The sequence below is a fragment of the Lolium perenne genome, chromosome 5 (genome assembly GCF_019359855.2).
Source record: "Lolium perenne isolate Kyuss_39 chromosome 5, Kyuss_2.0, whole genome shotgun sequence".
Lineage (NCBI taxonomy): Eukaryota > Viridiplantae > Streptophyta > Magnoliopsida > Poales > Poaceae > Lolium > Lolium perenne.
In genome coordinates, this window is record NC_067248.2 from 17,150,912 (window position 1) to 17,167,892 (window position 16,981).

Here is a 16,981-nt window from a genome sequence, read left to right on the forward strand (position 1 = left end):
CGCGATCTAAGCAAAATAAGATGCATAAAAAGGATTAACATCACATGCAGTTCATATGTGATATGATATGGCCCTTTTGTCTTTGCGCCTTTGATCTTCATCTCCAAAGCACGGACATGATCTCCATCATCTTCGGGCATGATATTCATCATCGTCGGCGTAGCGTCAAGGTCCATGGCGCCGTCTTCATGATTGTTCATCTCATGTAGCAACTATTACAACTACTTTGAAATACTACTCAACATGAAATTTAAAGACAACCATAAGGCTCCTGCCGGTTGCCACAATACAATAATGATCATCTCATACATATTCATCATCACATTATGGCCATATCACATCACCAAACCCTGCAAAAACAAGTTAGACGTCTCTAATTTGGTTTGCATATTTTACGTGGTTTAGGGTTTTCGATAGAGATCTAATCTACCTACGAACATGAACCACAACGGTGATACTAGTGTTGTCAATAGAAGAGTAAATTGAATCTTCACTATAGTAGGCGAGACAGACACCCGCAAAGCCTCTTATGCAATACAAGTTGCATGTCGAACGAGGAACAAGTCTCATGAACGCGGTCATGTAAAGTTAGTCCGAGCCGCTTCATCCCACTATGCCACAAAGATGCAAAGTACTCAAACTAAAGACAACAAGAGCATCAACGCCCACAAAACCATTGTGTTCTACTCGTGCAACCATCTATGCATAGACACGGCTCTGATACCACTGTAGGGATTCGTTGCATAGAAAACAAAAAATTTCCTACCGCGAGAACGCAATCCAAGCCAAGATGCAATCTAGAAGACGGAAGCAACGAGGAGATGATCGAGACTCACCCTTGAAGATTTCAAAAGCCTACAAGAAGAGGCACTTGTTGCTGCGGTAGACGATCACTTGCCGCTTGCAAAAGCGCGTAGAAGATCTTGATCACGGTGCCACGATCGGGCAGCACCTCCGTACTCGGTCACACGTTCGGTGTTGATGAAGACGACGTCCTTCTCCCCGTTCCAGCGGGCAGCGGAAGTAGTAGCTTCTCCTTAAATCCGGCAGCACGACGGCGTGGTGGCGGTGGTGGTGGAGAACTCTGGCGGAGCTTCGCTAAGCGTGCGGGAGAGGTGGAGGAGAGAGGGGGCGGCTAGGGTTTGGGAGAGGGGGGCGCCGACCACTATAGGGTGCGGCCACCTTGTGGTCTTGGGGTGGCCGGCCCCCTCCCCTATGCCCCTCATTATATAGGTGGATCCCCAAGTGTTGGACTACAAGTCTTTGAATAAGACCCCAACACAAGAACCTTCCATGTAGTAGGGAAACCTACCCAAGGTGGGACTCCCACTTGAGGTGGGATTCCCCCCTTCCATGTGGGGGGGGGTGGCCGGCCCCCTTAGGTGGAGTCCACCTTGGACTCCACCACTAGGGTTGGCCGGCCATGGGAGGTGGAGTCCCTTCGGGACTCCGCCTTCCAATTTGATTTCTTCCGGACTTTTCTAGAACCTTCTAGAACCTTCCATAAAATCTTCCGGATCATTTTAAATCTTATAAAATGACTTCCTATATATGAATCTTATTCTCCGGACCATTCCGGAACTCCTCGTGATGTCCGGGATCTCATCCGAGACTTCGAACAATAATTCGAACTCCATTCCATATTCAAGTTCTACCATTTCAACATCAAACCTTAAGTGTGTCACCCTACGGTTCGCGAACTATGTGGACATGGTTGAGTACTCTCTCCGACCAATAACCAATAGCGGGATCCGGAGATCCATAATGGCTCCCACATATTCAACGATGACTTTAGTGATCGAATGAACCATTCACATACGATACCAATTCTATTTGTCACACGATATTTTACTTGTCCGAGGTTTGATCATCGGTATCACTCTATACCTTGTTCAACCTCGTCTCCTGACAAGTACTATTTACTCGTACCGTGGTATGTGGTCTCTTATGAACTTATTCATATGCTTGCAAGACATTAGACGACATTCCACCGAGAGGGCCCAGAGTATATCTATCCGTCATCTGGATGGACAAATCACACTGTTGATCCATATGCCTCAACTCATACTTTCCGGATACTTAATCCCACCTTTATAACCACCCATTTACTCAGTGGCGTTTGATGTAATCAAAGTACCTTTCCGGTATAAGTGATTTACATGATCTCATGGTCATAAGGACTAGGTAACTATGTATCGAAAGCTTATAGCAAATAACTTAATGACGTGATCTTATGCTACGCTTAATTGGGTGTGTCCATTACATCATTCATATAATGATATAACCTTGTTATTAATAACATCCAATGTTCATGATTATGAAACTAATCATCCATTAATCAACAAGCTAGTTAAGAGGCATACTAGGGACTCTTTGTTGTTTACATATCACACATGTATCAATGTTTCGGTTAATACAATTATAGCATGTTATATAAAAATTTATCATAAACATTAAGATATATAATAACCACTTTTATTATTGCCTCTTGGGCATATCTCCAACATCTTTCTCACTGGTCTCGTGGTTTAGGTGTTAGACCGGTTTATAGGATAGTGGTTGTACTATCAAGGGGCTCTCGAGTGAGTAACTTGATCGTATCGTTCAGACTTTCTCTCTCTCTCTCTCTCTCTCTCTCTCTCTCTCTCTCTCTCTCTCTCTTTGGCAGCAGTTCTTCTTCAACCTCTTGCTCTTCACCATTGTTGCATCTTGAGAGCTCTTCCTCTCCCTCAATCCCTCCATGATTCCTGCTCAAATTTGAGGAAAATAGAGAGGATGTCTAGATCTATATTTGCACCAATCAAATCCCCCTCTTAGTGAGGGAATCTCTAGATCTAGATCTTGGAGAGAAATTTTGTGTTCCTCCTCTTATTTTGTTCTTCCTCTCTTATTTCCCCAATAGCTTTAGTAGCTTTATTGGAATTTGAGAGTGAAGTATTTGGGCATCTTTGTGCTGTTCTAGCCATTGCATTTGGTGCATCGGTTTGACTTCTCCGCGGTGATACGTGGAGGTGAAAGTTCGTGAGATATTCACTTCGGGAGCTTGTTCCTCTTGGGTCTTTGGACCCTAGACGCAGGCCCGGCCCTGGGGAGGGTCTGGCGGGGCGGCCGCCCCGGGCCCAGGAAAATTAGGGGCCCAAAATTTTTATATAGGCTTACTATACGTTGCAAGAAAAAAAATTAACGTTTTTAGATGGGCTTCAATCTATACTTTGGGCCTTTCCTTTTTCTTTTAATTTCTGATCCAGCCGGCCGGCCATGAATTTACGTACGAGTCTAGTATACGAGGTCGCATCGATTCAGGCCCTGCATCGATTGGCGATTGCTCGATTGCTCGATAGTTGGTTCTGGTCATACGGAACAGAAACGTCATGCCTCGCCCAGTCGCCCAGGCGGTTTCCGGTGGCAATCCGGCTCTCCTGATCACCCTGCCGCCCTTGCGTGAGTTAGTGACTGCTGAGTGCTGATCGCCGACCGCGCGCGACGCTGCGAGCCTGCGACGATCTGCTGCCCTGCCTGGTCCGCTGGCCGCCGCAGTCCCAGTCCTTCCCTGCACCGAATCTGCGTAGAAGATTAAGATAGAAGGTGAAAAAAAGAACGCCCGTTGGCCGCCCTATGCATCGAGAAGAAGTTAGTGGACGAGATTGATATTGATTCCATCGTCACTGACTTTGCTTCTAGGAATTGGCGCAGAAAATTTTAAGGTATCATGTAAACATTATTATTTTTATATAAATATTGCAATTGGATATACTTAAATTATTTATTATTCATCATCTCATACATGCGGGTAATTTATTTTATAGTAATTAGTAAAAGGGGCCCAAAATTTTAGTTCCGCCCCGGGCCTTCGAAATCTCAGGACCAGCCCTGCCTAGACGGCTTGGTGGTCTTTGTGGTTTTTGTGGTGTTCTTGGGGACTCTAATTAAGTTGTGGAGATTCTTCAAGGGCAAGGCCTTTGTGGCAGTTTATTGGAAGCCTCCAATTAAGTTGTGGAGATAGCCCCAAGCTTTGTGCGGGTTCGGTGACCACCCTAAGGTTCCATATTGGATCGAGGACATCCCTTTTGGCGGGAATTCTCGATGAGAATACGGTGGCTGAACGGATCGTAGCGAACAAGAGGGGGGGGAGGTGAATGGCGCTACGGTAATTTTTAGTCTTTTTCAAGTTTTATGCAACGGAAGGTAAAGGTGTGACTTTTAGCAATGGGGGTGATCCTACAATGAAGCTAGAGCATGTGCAACAAGTAAAGGAATCAACAAGATAAACAAAGTAAGGAGCGAGACAACCGGGGGGTGCGAGGCGAGTCGAGGTTTGTTTCCCGCAGTTCCCTCCACTAAAGGAGGTACGTCTGCGTTGAGGAGGTGCTAGTCTCACACAAGAGACTAGGCGGCCACACCACGAAGGAAGGCCTCACCCTCTTCCTCAAAAGAGCTCCACGAAGGTGCTCTCCCTCTTCCACTAAGGCACCGGTCGAGGCGGTGATTCCTTCACAAGGTTGGGGCGAGCTCCACACACACAAGGATGCTCCCAACACCCTATGGAGCTAGTACATCACCAAGCTAGACTCCATAGCTGCTCATCTCCAATGCTCCACCATAGGAACCCATCACCAATGCTCCACCATAGGAACTCCTCCAATGCTCCACCAAGAAACTCTCCAAGGCTCCACCAAAGGAACTCCCCAATGCTCCACCAAAGGAACTCTTCTCCAAGATCCACCAAAGGAACCCTACCACCAAGATCCACTAAGGAATAGCTAGTATTTGTGAAATCTCTCTTGGTAGAACTATAGATCGGGGTCTCCTCCACCTATCCTCAAAATTAGGGCAAGATTGGTTGGAGGGGGAAGGAGATCCACAAGGATTAAGCTCAGCAACAATGGAGGAGAGAGAAGGGGAAGAGATAAGAATCGGGTGGGGAAGAAGGGGCCCTTAAATAGGCTCCACCAAATCCAACCGTTATGCCCAGTTTTGGCCTAAGCGGTACTACCGCTTTGGGGTAAGCGGTACTACCGCTCTGAGTTCGAAATCTGCCCAGATCTGGTCAAAGGACGCAAAGCGGTACTACCGCACGAGGTACCGCTCGTGGTACCGCAATAGGGTCCAGACCTTACTGGATCCAAAGCGGTACCAGAGCGGTACCGGGGCGGTACGACCGTAACGCGTTACGGTACCTCAAGCGGTACCTTGAGCGGTACTACCGCTCGTGAGCGGTACTACCGCTCCAGGTACTGCAGGGGTACCGCAACTTGTTCTGGGGGACAAATTCAGTGCAGACTCAGAGCGGTACCGAGGGCGGTACCTATAGGGGTAGCGGTACTACCGCTACAGGTACCGGTAGTACCGTCCTGGCTAAAACTGGTTTTCTTCCCTTTTTCTCTTCAACTTTGTTACCTCGCTAAACACACACAAAACCGGAAAACCTATCAACTACGCTTCAGTCTTCTGATCTTGACGTGTCCGGCGAGGTCACCGTGTACTTGCAAATCTAACAATGATACTCAAGGCACACGGTGAGATTACTCAAGTGTTGTCATCAAACACACAAAACTTGGGGTATGGATTTTGCTCTTACAGTGGCCCTCGTGCATTTGGAGTGACTTATCATCCACACCGCTCCAACAGAGAGTAGCACTCGCAAGAGTGTGAACTTCGGGATACATCGTTGTCTCGGCGTCACTTCGGTTATTCCTATACCCGAGCTATTTACTTATGCACTTTACTTTGTGATAGCCATCGCGCTTGAAGTTATATATCTTGCTATCACATAGTTGCTTGAATTGCTTAGCATAAGTCGTTGGTGCACATAGGTGAACCCTGGTTATATAGGTTTTGTGCTTGACAAATTAAGCGCTAGTTTTATTCCGCATTTGTTAAGCCATATTCGTAAAAGTTTTAAACCGCCTATTCACCCCCCCTCTAGGAGGCATCCGTGTCCTTTCAGGTACCCCTACCCTATCCTATCCACATACTGGGAAACCCTAGGACGAGTCCGAGCAGCAGAGGCGACATCGTCGCCTCTTGGTTGAAGGTGTTGCTTCGTATGCGATAACTCGATGTGCTAGGAAGCGGTGGGACTTCCCGGAGGGCGCAACGATTGCGGGCTATCTTCGTTTTTGTCAATCTATTGGTGTCGGCATTAGTTTCTTTTATATTTTCTCTCTTCTTTCTTTTGGGCTTGATGTGTTGTTTGCCACAACGGTGGTTGCTATATTAATATAGCGGGGCGAACCTATTTCGAAGAGTATGAGCTTCGGGTAAACCCTACCGCAAAGGAAAAAATATAAGACCCACACAACCTAGACAACGGGTAAACCCTATTGCACGCACGGTGCACGCATGAGTAGTGCACGCCTGAAGGATCTTCGCGGGCGGGCTGTCCCATTTAGCCCTCGTTTGGCTGTTCGGGCCAAATTTTCCCGGGTAAATATTCCCCATCGGGAATAGGCAGAAACAGGAGCAAACCCCCGGAATTATTTTCCCGACCTCCGGACTAGGGGCGAAATTTCCCCGGGAAAAGGCCGGGAACCCGCCGGGATTCTGTAACCAAACAAGCCCTTAGCGGGTTTCCTTCATTTTTCTTTAGGTTTTTTTTTCTTTTTAGTTTTTTTTATTTTCTCGGTTTGGCGGTTCTTCCTAGTTTATTTTTTCTGATTTCTTCCTTTATTTATTGCAAAATATGAACATTTTAAGAATATAATGTTTTTAAAATTTGAACAAATTATAATTTTGAACATTTTCCAGATCTGTCGAATTTGAATATTTTCTAATGTGAACAATTTTCAAGTTTGAATAGTTTTCAAATCTGAATTTTTTTCAGATTGTACAATTATTGGAAATCTGCATATTTTTCAAAGTAAAATAGAAACAGGAAAAAAAAACGAAAGGGTGCATACCTGGGCGAGCGAGGAAGACGAGCACAGGACTACCTGGGCCAGCCCATTAGTGCACGCTATGAACGTGTCAATCTCTCTCTCAACAACAACAAAAACAAAACAAAAGGTAACCCGTCCAGACCTGCACTGAGCTCAGTCGTCTTCTTCCAGTTCCCCCGCCGCCGCCGTCCACCCAAATCCCCACTCGCCGCCGCCGATGGCAGCACCCAACACGGCGGCTCCTCGCGCAGCAAGCACCTGGTAGATCCTCTCTTTCGACCCCTCGCAGCTCCGATTGAGTCCCTAACCTCTCTCTCTCTTTCCACTGATGTGCGCAGATTGGCCGCTCCCTATCTCCACGGATGGCGATGACGGGGGGCTCGATGGACAGCCTCACCGACGACATCCTCGCCGACATCATCTCGCGAGTGCCCTACAAGTCCACCTGCTGCTGCAAGTGCGTCTCCACGCGGTGGCGTGACCTCATCACCCACCCCGACCACCGCTCCAAGATGCCCCAGTCCCTGCTCGGCTTCTTCTATGAAACCTATGACATAGCCCGCTTCCCACGGAAGGCTCGCTATTTTATCAACGCGTTAGCGCAGGGCTTCCCTCCTCTTGTCGACCCCTCGCTATCGTTCCTGCCCAAACATGAGAGTCTTCACATCTTGGACGGCTGCAACGGTCTCCTCCTCTGCCTCCTCCTCGAGGAGGGGACTGATGCTGATGAGATCCAATATTATGTGGTGTGCAATCCCTCCACGGAGAAATGGGTGGTCGTGCCTACCACCGACTGGTCTAGGAGGGCAGAAGTTTACCTGGCCTTCGATCCGGCTGTCTCCTCCCACTTCCATGTGTGTGAGCTCGTAGATTCTGATACCTGGCATGCTGATGGTACTGGAACTATTGGAGATATTGCAGCCGTGGTGATATACTCGTCCAAAACTGGAGTCTGGAGTCACAAGGCCGATGCTTGGACCGGATCTAGTGTTGATATACCCATCGGTGCGAAAAGCGTCTTCTTTAGGGGGGAGCTGCATTTGTGTGCCTACGATAATCAGCTTATATCCATTGATGTGGAGGAAAACGATTGGAAATCCATTCATCTTCCCGAAACAGTTACCATTTATTTTGGCATTTATCTATCACATGGTCAGTTGCATTTTGCAAATATCGGTCTTTCTGCATTATCAATATGGGTTCTTGAGGACCCCAGTAATGAAAATTGGACCTTGAAGCGCTATATCAGCCACTTACAGCTCTTTGGAACAGAGTATTCAGCATATGCGGATGATTACAGTGTTATCTCAATCCACCCCGAAGACAATTTGATTTTCATAGTCGCTGGACACATGCAGACACTCATGTCTTATGGAATGGATTCCATGAAGCAGCGTATTATACGTCCACTTGGATCTGTTAGTAGTAACAGGGTTCATTGTATTCCATATGTTCCGTTGTTCTTAGAGTCATTGGCAGATGGACACTAAATGCCGTGCTTCTCCAGTGTTTAGGACTTGAGTAACAGTCAGTTGGATAGACTTTTATGAAGTTGCGATAGTTTATGTCTCGTGGTAAGTCGCGACAGTTTCTGTTTGTGCTTGAGTGCGCTAATGTACCTAGCTTATGCAGCTACGTGTTGCACTTATCTTTGTTGCTCTGCATGTTTTGATGTTCTCATGTATAAGCGGACCATGAGTTGTAACCCCTAGTACTTAACCATGGATATTGTCTTCGTATTGTTGAACTATGATTATTGTCTTCAATATGTAGTTTCTGGTCTATGCTTATTTCTTTGTATGTGTATACTTTATTTCTACAGTATCTTCTGAATGAAAAAGGTGCTTTGGTCTCTTCTGGCATCGAGAGAATTCAGAAATGCAGTTCTTGTATGTAGAGGGATCTCCTTTTCTTTGCAGTGCTTGAATGCCTGAATCCCATTTTTTAAACAGTATGGCATATGAGCTTTTGTTATCTCATCTCAGGCTCTCAGTTATCTTTATGTAAGGTATTTTTTTGATTAGGTAAATTTGGCTTCTGTTATCTCCTCTCAGGCACTCAGTTATTTTTATGTGAGGTATTTTTTTAATATAGCGTAGGAAGTTGAAACTAGATTGATGTCATTTGTAGATAGCAAATTTTTGACATATCAGATCTTCGCATGTGTAGCAAATGATGGCTTCCACCTGACGTAGGAATTTTTTGATAACTAGATCATGTTGGGACTATTATTCTGTTAAAAAACTAGTATTTCATTTTGCTAAACTTTTTTATTATTGTACTATCCTATCATATTTCGCTAATGCCTAACTGAGTTCTGCTGTAAGATACACTTAAAGACTTCAAAGATGACCCACTTTAGGTTTGAGTAGGCAGTGGCAGTTTAGTTCTTAGCTGCATCTTTTTCCTGAGAACTTTCAATGATACCCATTCCCTTTTCAAAGATTCTCTTTTATGGCTGGCTTATTGTATTCGATGTGTTGGTCACCTTGATAGCCACAATTGGCTGAATTTAACTTTCGCATATCCTGCAAGTAAATGTCTACCTATTGTGTCTCACGTTGCTTACCTGCTTTTAAATTGGAAATAGCGCCAACCACAACCAGGCATGGGGAAATGCTTGATCATTCCAGCTTTTGGCTATTTGGTTTTGTTTGCAATCTACTTACTTTCATCTACTGCTGGGTGCTATTGACCTTTGCATGATGCAGATTGCAAGCCTATAACTTATCTGAGGAGTCTGGTGTCTACTTATATGTGCTGCAGCTTTTGGATCTGGATCTTCTTTTGCTTTGTCATGCCATTGAATGTTTGGATCTTGATCTTCTTAACAATATAGCCTGGGTGCTTTTCTTTGTCTCCAGTAGTAATAAAATGGTATACATGTAAGGTATTTCCTTTTGAATTAGACGCCGTCGTTATGGATTATAGTTTTCAAGTTCAAAATGGATCTGTTCCATTTCCTGCTAAATTTTTATTTCACTGCATGATTAATTTACTATGACATGAGTCTTCACATCAGTTCCAGCTGATAGCTGATGTCTTTTCTGTATGTTGGTTTTAAATACTAACGCATGCAGCTGTAGAACATCTCGGGATTATACTGAAGTGTTAAGCAACGGGTGGGTATTCATGTATGACACCAATCAGCAGTTCTTTCATTTGAGTAACCTATTATATTTTCTGAATGTCTAACTTAGCTATGCAGTAATAAGTGACACTTGGGGATGTGATGATAATTCACTTCAGGTTTGAGCAAGCAGTGGCAGATAGCTAGTTTTATGTTGGATACGAACTTTGTTTCAGGTGTCCCTAGGAAAGATGTTTACCTTTGAGGTGTAAGAAATATGTTTAACTTGTATTGTAAAATCTCAAGTAGGTAAGGAGGAACGTCATGTTTGATAAAACATTGGTAGGTTTTCTATAGATACTGATGATTAATATAAAACCATAGGAAAAAGATACGTATCAAAGGGGTTATGGACTGTGTGATATGACATATGGAAGGATACAATTTCAATTGTAAACCCATTTGAAGTGAATATGATCAACTGATCTAAACATGAGTGCTGCTGGATGTAGAGTTAAAATATAATTCATTTGCAAAAAGAATCATCTTAATTTTTTTTATAGAATTTAAGTTACGCCAAAATTACTCAAATCCTCATATTTACAATTGAATACTTGCAAATAGTTCTAATTTTTTTATAAAGTGATGTTACTGGACAGGGGACATCAATAAATTCCATTTGCTAAAGGAATTGTTTGATTTGAATTTGTAGAATTTGAATTATGCCTAAAATACTCAAACTATCATATTTAAATTTGAAAATTTGTAATTTTAGTAAAAGTACAAACTAACAGCACTGTGGTATATCAATTGCGATTTTCCGAGTTACAAAACTTTAGTTATGAATTTTACAAGATTCGTTTGTTTGCATAAATGAAAATTCGAATTATTAGAAAAATCTGCCATGTGGTGTGTCCTGATTCATCGGTACCTCTTCGTTTAAGTGATCTGACGTGGATCTTGATCGGACGGCTCAAACGAGTAGCTCGGTTTTCCATTGATTTTCTTGACTCTGGATGACTTCAAAATAGATCTGTGATTGAAAGATAAATCGGTACTTCAAATAAAAAAACTTGAATGATCGGATCTACCTTTTCACCAAATTAATTTGGATTTAACGCGCCGAGTGAAGAGAAATCTGAGATCTACTTGATCAGATCTACAGTGGGACGAAAGTTTATTGGGATTGAAAGATCTCTATGAGAGGAATGACTTTCGTATTGAAGACAAAGCAATTTGAGGTGGTTTTGGTGGTTAAATCAACGAGTTAAGATTCGCTGATATAGGATTTCGAAAGAACGAAAGGGAAAACGAAATAGCTGCGGCCTGAATGGTTTATATAGGCCATAGATTGATGGAAAAGATAGGTATAAAAATTAAGAATGCATAGAAATAAATAGATCCGAATTTGAAGGTATATATTTCTGCATATTAGCGTTTGATTTGAGATATGTTTGCCAAAACGAAAATCATACGAAAGCACGCTTTGTAAATCACAAGATTGGTTGGTTTTGCTCGTGTCGTGTGGTTGGTCCGACCGTGGTTACTGGGCCGGCCAACCGGCCCATTTTTTATTTTTTGTGTTTCTTTTATAAAAGAAGTTTCATAGCTTTTATTTAGTTGAAATAAATTTCTATAAATTTACAAGTTTTTATTTTATATCATTTTGTTACAATTATGTCATTGTGGCTATATATGAGAGATAGTTTTAATATGTGCATACCAAACAAGTTTCTAAAAATTTGTAAAAATCAAAATAGTATTTTAGGACAATATTTTTTTTGTTTAATATCCATTAGTAGAAATAAAATAATAATTATATGCACTTGGCCTATATGGCTACTTGGGCAATATGTTGCAAGTAGAATCTTCTAGGGTTTTGGTTTCTCAAATAAAAATCCATTAAGGATTTGAAAACCTTGACGGTCAAAATATGTTTGATTTTGAAAATACTTTTAGACCAAAATCTTGTGAGAATGACATTTTGGTAATTACTTTTAAATAACTTAAAAACAATTAATTCCTTGTGAATTTTCAATCAAGTTCAAACAATCAAACATGAAATTTATTTTTATTTTACATTCCAAAATTTTAAAAAAATTCAGAATGTGACACAGACGGATCTGAGATCCAACACATACAACCACCGAAAACACCGAAACATCATCTCTGAGAGAGATCTAGAGGAGGAACTAGAGAAGAAATTATCATCCAAGATGCTACACAAATCATTGGAGGATAAGGCATCATCTCCCTCATCATCAATCGCCCCACTAACATCACCATCATCCATCCCTATCTAATTCAATTCTTTTGGTTGTAATCTCAATTTTTATTATGGATTTGTACTTTAATTCACACTCTTACTTTCATCCCATATCCGCAAGATTATGTTGATATTTATGATTGCTTCCATGTGTGAGTAATTTACTTTGTTCTTGGGAAGTTGAAGAAATCCTAGCAATATTATGATATGAAATAAAAATGATCCATAACCTTGTGCTATGATTGTGTGTTAGTTTTCTCTCTAGATATTATTTGAAATCGACCATGTAATATTTGTCTTTGTGACATGAGAGGGAACTATCTTTAGAAGTATATTATTGTGTACGGTGTGAAGTGACATACCGTGATCGGCACACTATTATATGGACAAAGCCGATAAGAAAGGAGTCACTAAGCTTTCATCGATAACCATGGGGAATCCCTTAATTGTGATGGATCAATAAGTGGTTTGCCGAAGGTCATTGCAGTGGTTGTTTAGAAATGTGCTATTCAATGTGCATCTTATTACTCAGCCTTTTCCACACACAACATAAACAATGGTATAGAGTATCTACTTCATACTCTAAACGAATACCAGCGGTGGAACCTATAGAGAACATTTTCACTTTATTGAATTCTAAATCTCATTGACAACACAACTTGTTACTTTTCTGCACTTATTACTTGTTTTGCAACCCAAAAACAAGCTCATTCAAAACAAATGTCACTTGAGATCAAAAACAACTTGTATTCCTTGATAAATAGCATAATGTGGCATAAAGATCTTAACATGTAGCTCTCTGTGGTTTGATACTTTATTTTGAAACTAGCTACAATTGAAATATGCACTTGAAGACATCAATTTGTGTTGCGAGTTGTGAATCTGAATCTCCCGTCGGTAGCTCCTCCTAGGTCTGATTGGTTACATTACCTATGTTGGTTTACCTGATATGTGCATAGCTTACTTATTTTACATAGTTATTGGATGTTAGCTCCGTGCGATATTCTTCATGGCTTCATCTATTCCTTCGTGGATTTGCACTAGGGATGGTAACGTTGAGTTTCCAATATGGTATATCCATATCAGCTGCCACCTTTCAAGTGCCGCACGTGCCACCCGCGGCCGGGACAACAGGTCCAACGAACACCTTCAACGTGTGGGACACCTCCTTACCCCGAGGCCATCACCCTGCCGCCCACGCGACGAGCGGCTGGAGCACCCCACCCCTCCAACGCGGAGAAGCCGATGCCGAGTGCCACCACCACCAGCCCGCGGCCGCCGCCCCGGCGTCCATTCTTTGTCCAGTTTGCTGAGTTTCATCAGTTTCTCTGAACTTTTCAAGAATTTCTACGGCCGGTGCACGGCAGCCGCACGCGACTTCTCCGGTCTGTCTGCGTTGCTTCGCTCGTAGGGTGCTCATCAAACGACACGATGGAGAAACCATCAGCCTCCTTTTGTCGGTTTCGGTGTCGCACTCGTATACTGGCAGTATGTACGTAGCATGTCTGCACCTCACAAATGAACACCACCTTTATTTAATAAACAGTTTGGTGTATATTGTACAATGAACACGGCTAGCTAGCATCCGGTGCTGGTTTGTCTAACCCAGCATCCGGGTGCTAGCTAGTCCGACCTAGCACTCAACGCACGCCGCCGGCTAGGCTCCCGCATGCCCGGATTTCCAGGATGACAGCGACGACTACGTCGCCTGCATTTTTCAGGAATGGCTGTTGTCCATGGCGGAGAGCCGGAAGTTTGAGTACCCGGAGACGATGACGGACGACGAGATCGCGAGGCTCGACGTCCTCATCTCGGAGGTGGACCGACCGGTGCAGCCGCCGCTGCCCCGGTATGCCACCGGCATCATGCCGCCGGGCCTCACGGAGGAAGAGTCCCTACGACGGGCGCTCGAGGACTCGGCCATGCAACCGGTGCAACCGCCGCCTCCACCTCCACCATCGGCGTGGGCTGCTCAACCTCCACCACCAGCGTGGGCTGTTCCACCACCACCACCGGAGTGGGCTGCTCAACCTGCACCACCAGTGTGGGTTGCTCAACCTCCACCACCAGCGTGGGTTGCTCCACCTCCACCACCGCCGGCGGCACCGGCGTATGTTCCACCGCTAGCCAACTGCCGTGGCCCGTACTGAAGCTCATCGTGATCGACAACGACGACGACGACAAGTAAGCGCAGACGTTCTTAGGTTTTTTTTATTTTTTTTCCTTTATTTTACTATGTAAATTATGTTTTTATGTCGAAAAAATGCGAAATTGAAAAAAATGCGTCGTGCCGCTGGAGCCACCCGACGGAAACGAACGCGCGGTCGATTTTGACCATTTGGGCTGATGCAAGAGGACGCGCGTGGACATTTTTGGCGTCTGAAATATGTCGCCCCGTTGGAGATGCCCTAATGCTTGGAAGATATGACCGTCTACCATGGGCGGACCCAAGTAGAGCTGAGTGGCCCCCACTCAAAAATCGTAATTTCAATATTATTTCTTCAGATTTGAGACAAAAATTTCAAATTTTGCAAAATTTAGGCAAGGAGTGCCCGCACTCATTAGTTTTTCCGGGCCCGCCACTGCCATCTACAGCTTCTGTTTCATCACTATTACTGTCGGTGATGTGAACCATCTGCGACCCAGAACCCACACATCCGTCTTCTCCTCCTCCAGCTTCGTCGAGTCATAGAAGATCGTGATTCCCAGCCTCCTATAGAACTCCGGCAGGTAAAATATGCTCCCATGGACGATCCTCGATCAAATCCGTCACCTCTGAGGCGTTTGATGAGGTCGCCGCCCTCGTCAGGCGCCGCCTCGAACACACCAGGGAAGGGCTCTTCAGTGCAGCTTGCGAGTTGGCACAACACCCACACTTCTTGGACGGACATCTTCCTGATGGTGTGAACACGCCCCGGGCGGAGAGGGTGGATGAGGAGCGGCATCCATGGAGGAAACCGAGAGAGGTGAGATTGACCGTTGGACGGTGAGGGAAGTGGAGTGTGGAGTTAAGAGATACGTCCATGTCTTCGGCACTTTCCAACGCATACAAAACATGACATCCACGGCGCTGGGTAGGGCCTGTCCCTGGGAAACGGCCGAATCGGTCGTTCCTCCCGGATCAACTTTTGGTCTGCTTTAAATACCATGCTGTGCAAAATTTTCATACGATATGTGTTTCCAACTGGCCAAAGTTTGGCTCACTGGATGAATACGGAAAAAAGGCTTTGTTAGCAACAAACACGTCCTAAGTTGAGACTAGGAAAACAGTAAAAAAAAAGAACATAAATACATGCAAAGACAAAAGTAGAGAGAGCCAAAGAGACACAGAGAGGATGTTGTGTTGAATGCATATTATTTATTCATGCAAACATCCTAACGTGCATTTTTAGCAGAACTTATAGTAACCAGCGTCACCAAAGCTTATAAATATTCAACGGTTCCTTGGTGTCTACATAGGCGAATGCTTGGTGGATATAACCGTCTATGGCTTGCGTTTCATCGGTGTTACTGTCGGTGATGTGAAGCATGCGCGATCCCTTTTGCGTGCCCTTGGGCTGGTGCTTGTACAGCTTATCGATCCCGTCCCGGTACCCGCGCGTGAGCACGTGGTTGCCGTGCGCGAAGTGCGGCAGCGTGAGCTGCTGCGGCGGCTGCACCCTCGTCTCCACGCCCACGCAGTACCACTTCCTCCACCTCTGCTCCCCCCTCGCGCTCTTCAGAACCCACACGTCCGTCTTCTCCTCCTCGAGCTTTGTCGAGCCATGGAAGATGGCAGCCCCCAGCCTCCCGTAGATCTCCACCAGGTAAAATGTGCTCCCGGGCCTGGTCGGCAGCGGCTTCACGACGCTGACACGCTCCGCCTCTAGGTCGAACGACATGATCCTCTCGGTGCCGTCGGCGACCCAGTACACCGCACCGTCGACACCGATGATGCCGGCACTACGGAGGCACCTCGTGCCCGCGCAACCCACCGCCGGTGTCGCCACAACGTCCCGCCAGGACGTCTCCCCGAGCGTCAGCACCTGCACCGTGTCGAACTGCGTGTCGATGCAGCACGGGATGCGCACCACCTTGTACTGCCCCGTGCCCTGGTGGTGCGCGAAGCCGTACGCGGTGTGCCACCGGGATCGGCCGCGCATAAAGCTATCGGCGCATGGCAGCGGCGGGAGGTCGAGCGTCTCCCCGGTTGCCGGGTTGGCCAGCGAGATGGCGCCGCCGGGCATGCTGTCGTCGCAGAAGCAGATCAGGCCGTTGCACGTGCCGATCACATCCATCACTTCTCGGCGGCTGTCCGTCGTGCCGGCCATCAGCGGCCTCACTCCCCACTTGTCGTCCAAGGTGTACAAGGAGCTTATGGAGACGAGGAGGGTCTTGGCGCGGCTCCGCAGGTTCGTCGACGTGCACTCGTCGACGGTGTGACGCCACTGCCGGCAGACGAGGCGGCATCGGCGGCGGGAGTTTGGCATGAGCCGCCGCAGGATCTCCGCGAGGACGTCTGTGGGGATGTTGTAGCAGCGGCTGGGATACTCCTCGTCCATGGCCATTATTGGCGCATCTGCTACCGATCATACGTACGGTTCGAGGGTTTAGGTCTGTCTGGGTTATATAAGAGTCCCGATGAATTTTCCCTATGTTTAAACGGATGTTATAAGTACACTTGGCCCTCAAGTTTGCTGTGCTATTTGCGGTACGTATCAAATTATGTCTCTGCTTACGTACGTACGTAGTTGTCCATGCTGGAAATAATCACAAGTTTTGGAGTAG

At 45.4% G+C, this 16,981-nt stretch overlaps 2 protein-coding genes across 2 annotated transcripts; one reads left to right on the forward strand and one right to left on the reverse strand.

Annotated features, from left to right (window-relative positions):
* The first annotated feature begins 6,905 nt into the window (after positions 1 to 6,905).
* LOC127298876 (F-box protein At5g07610-like) lies at positions 6,906 to 8,668 on the forward strand. The gene is made up of 2 exons (XM_051328734.2): positions 6,906 to 7,139; positions 7,217 to 8,668. Exon 2 carries the CDS (start codon positions 7,241 to 7,243, stop codon positions 8,366 to 8,368), a length of 1,128 nt encoding a protein of 375 aa, XP_051184694.1. The 5' UTR covers positions 6,906 to 7,139; positions 7,217 to 7,240; the 3' UTR covers positions 8,369 to 8,668.
* Positions 8,669 to 15,627: 6,959 nt separating this feature from the next.
* Positions 15,628 to 16,761, reverse strand: LOC127303204 (F-box protein At3g07870-like). Its single transcript, XM_051333961.1, has one exon. The coding sequence runs from the start codon at positions 16,759 to 16,761 to the stop codon at positions 15,628 to 15,630; it is 1,134 nt and encodes a 377-aa protein (XP_051189921.1).
* Between the last annotated feature and the right edge of the window lie 220 nt (positions 16,762 to 16,981).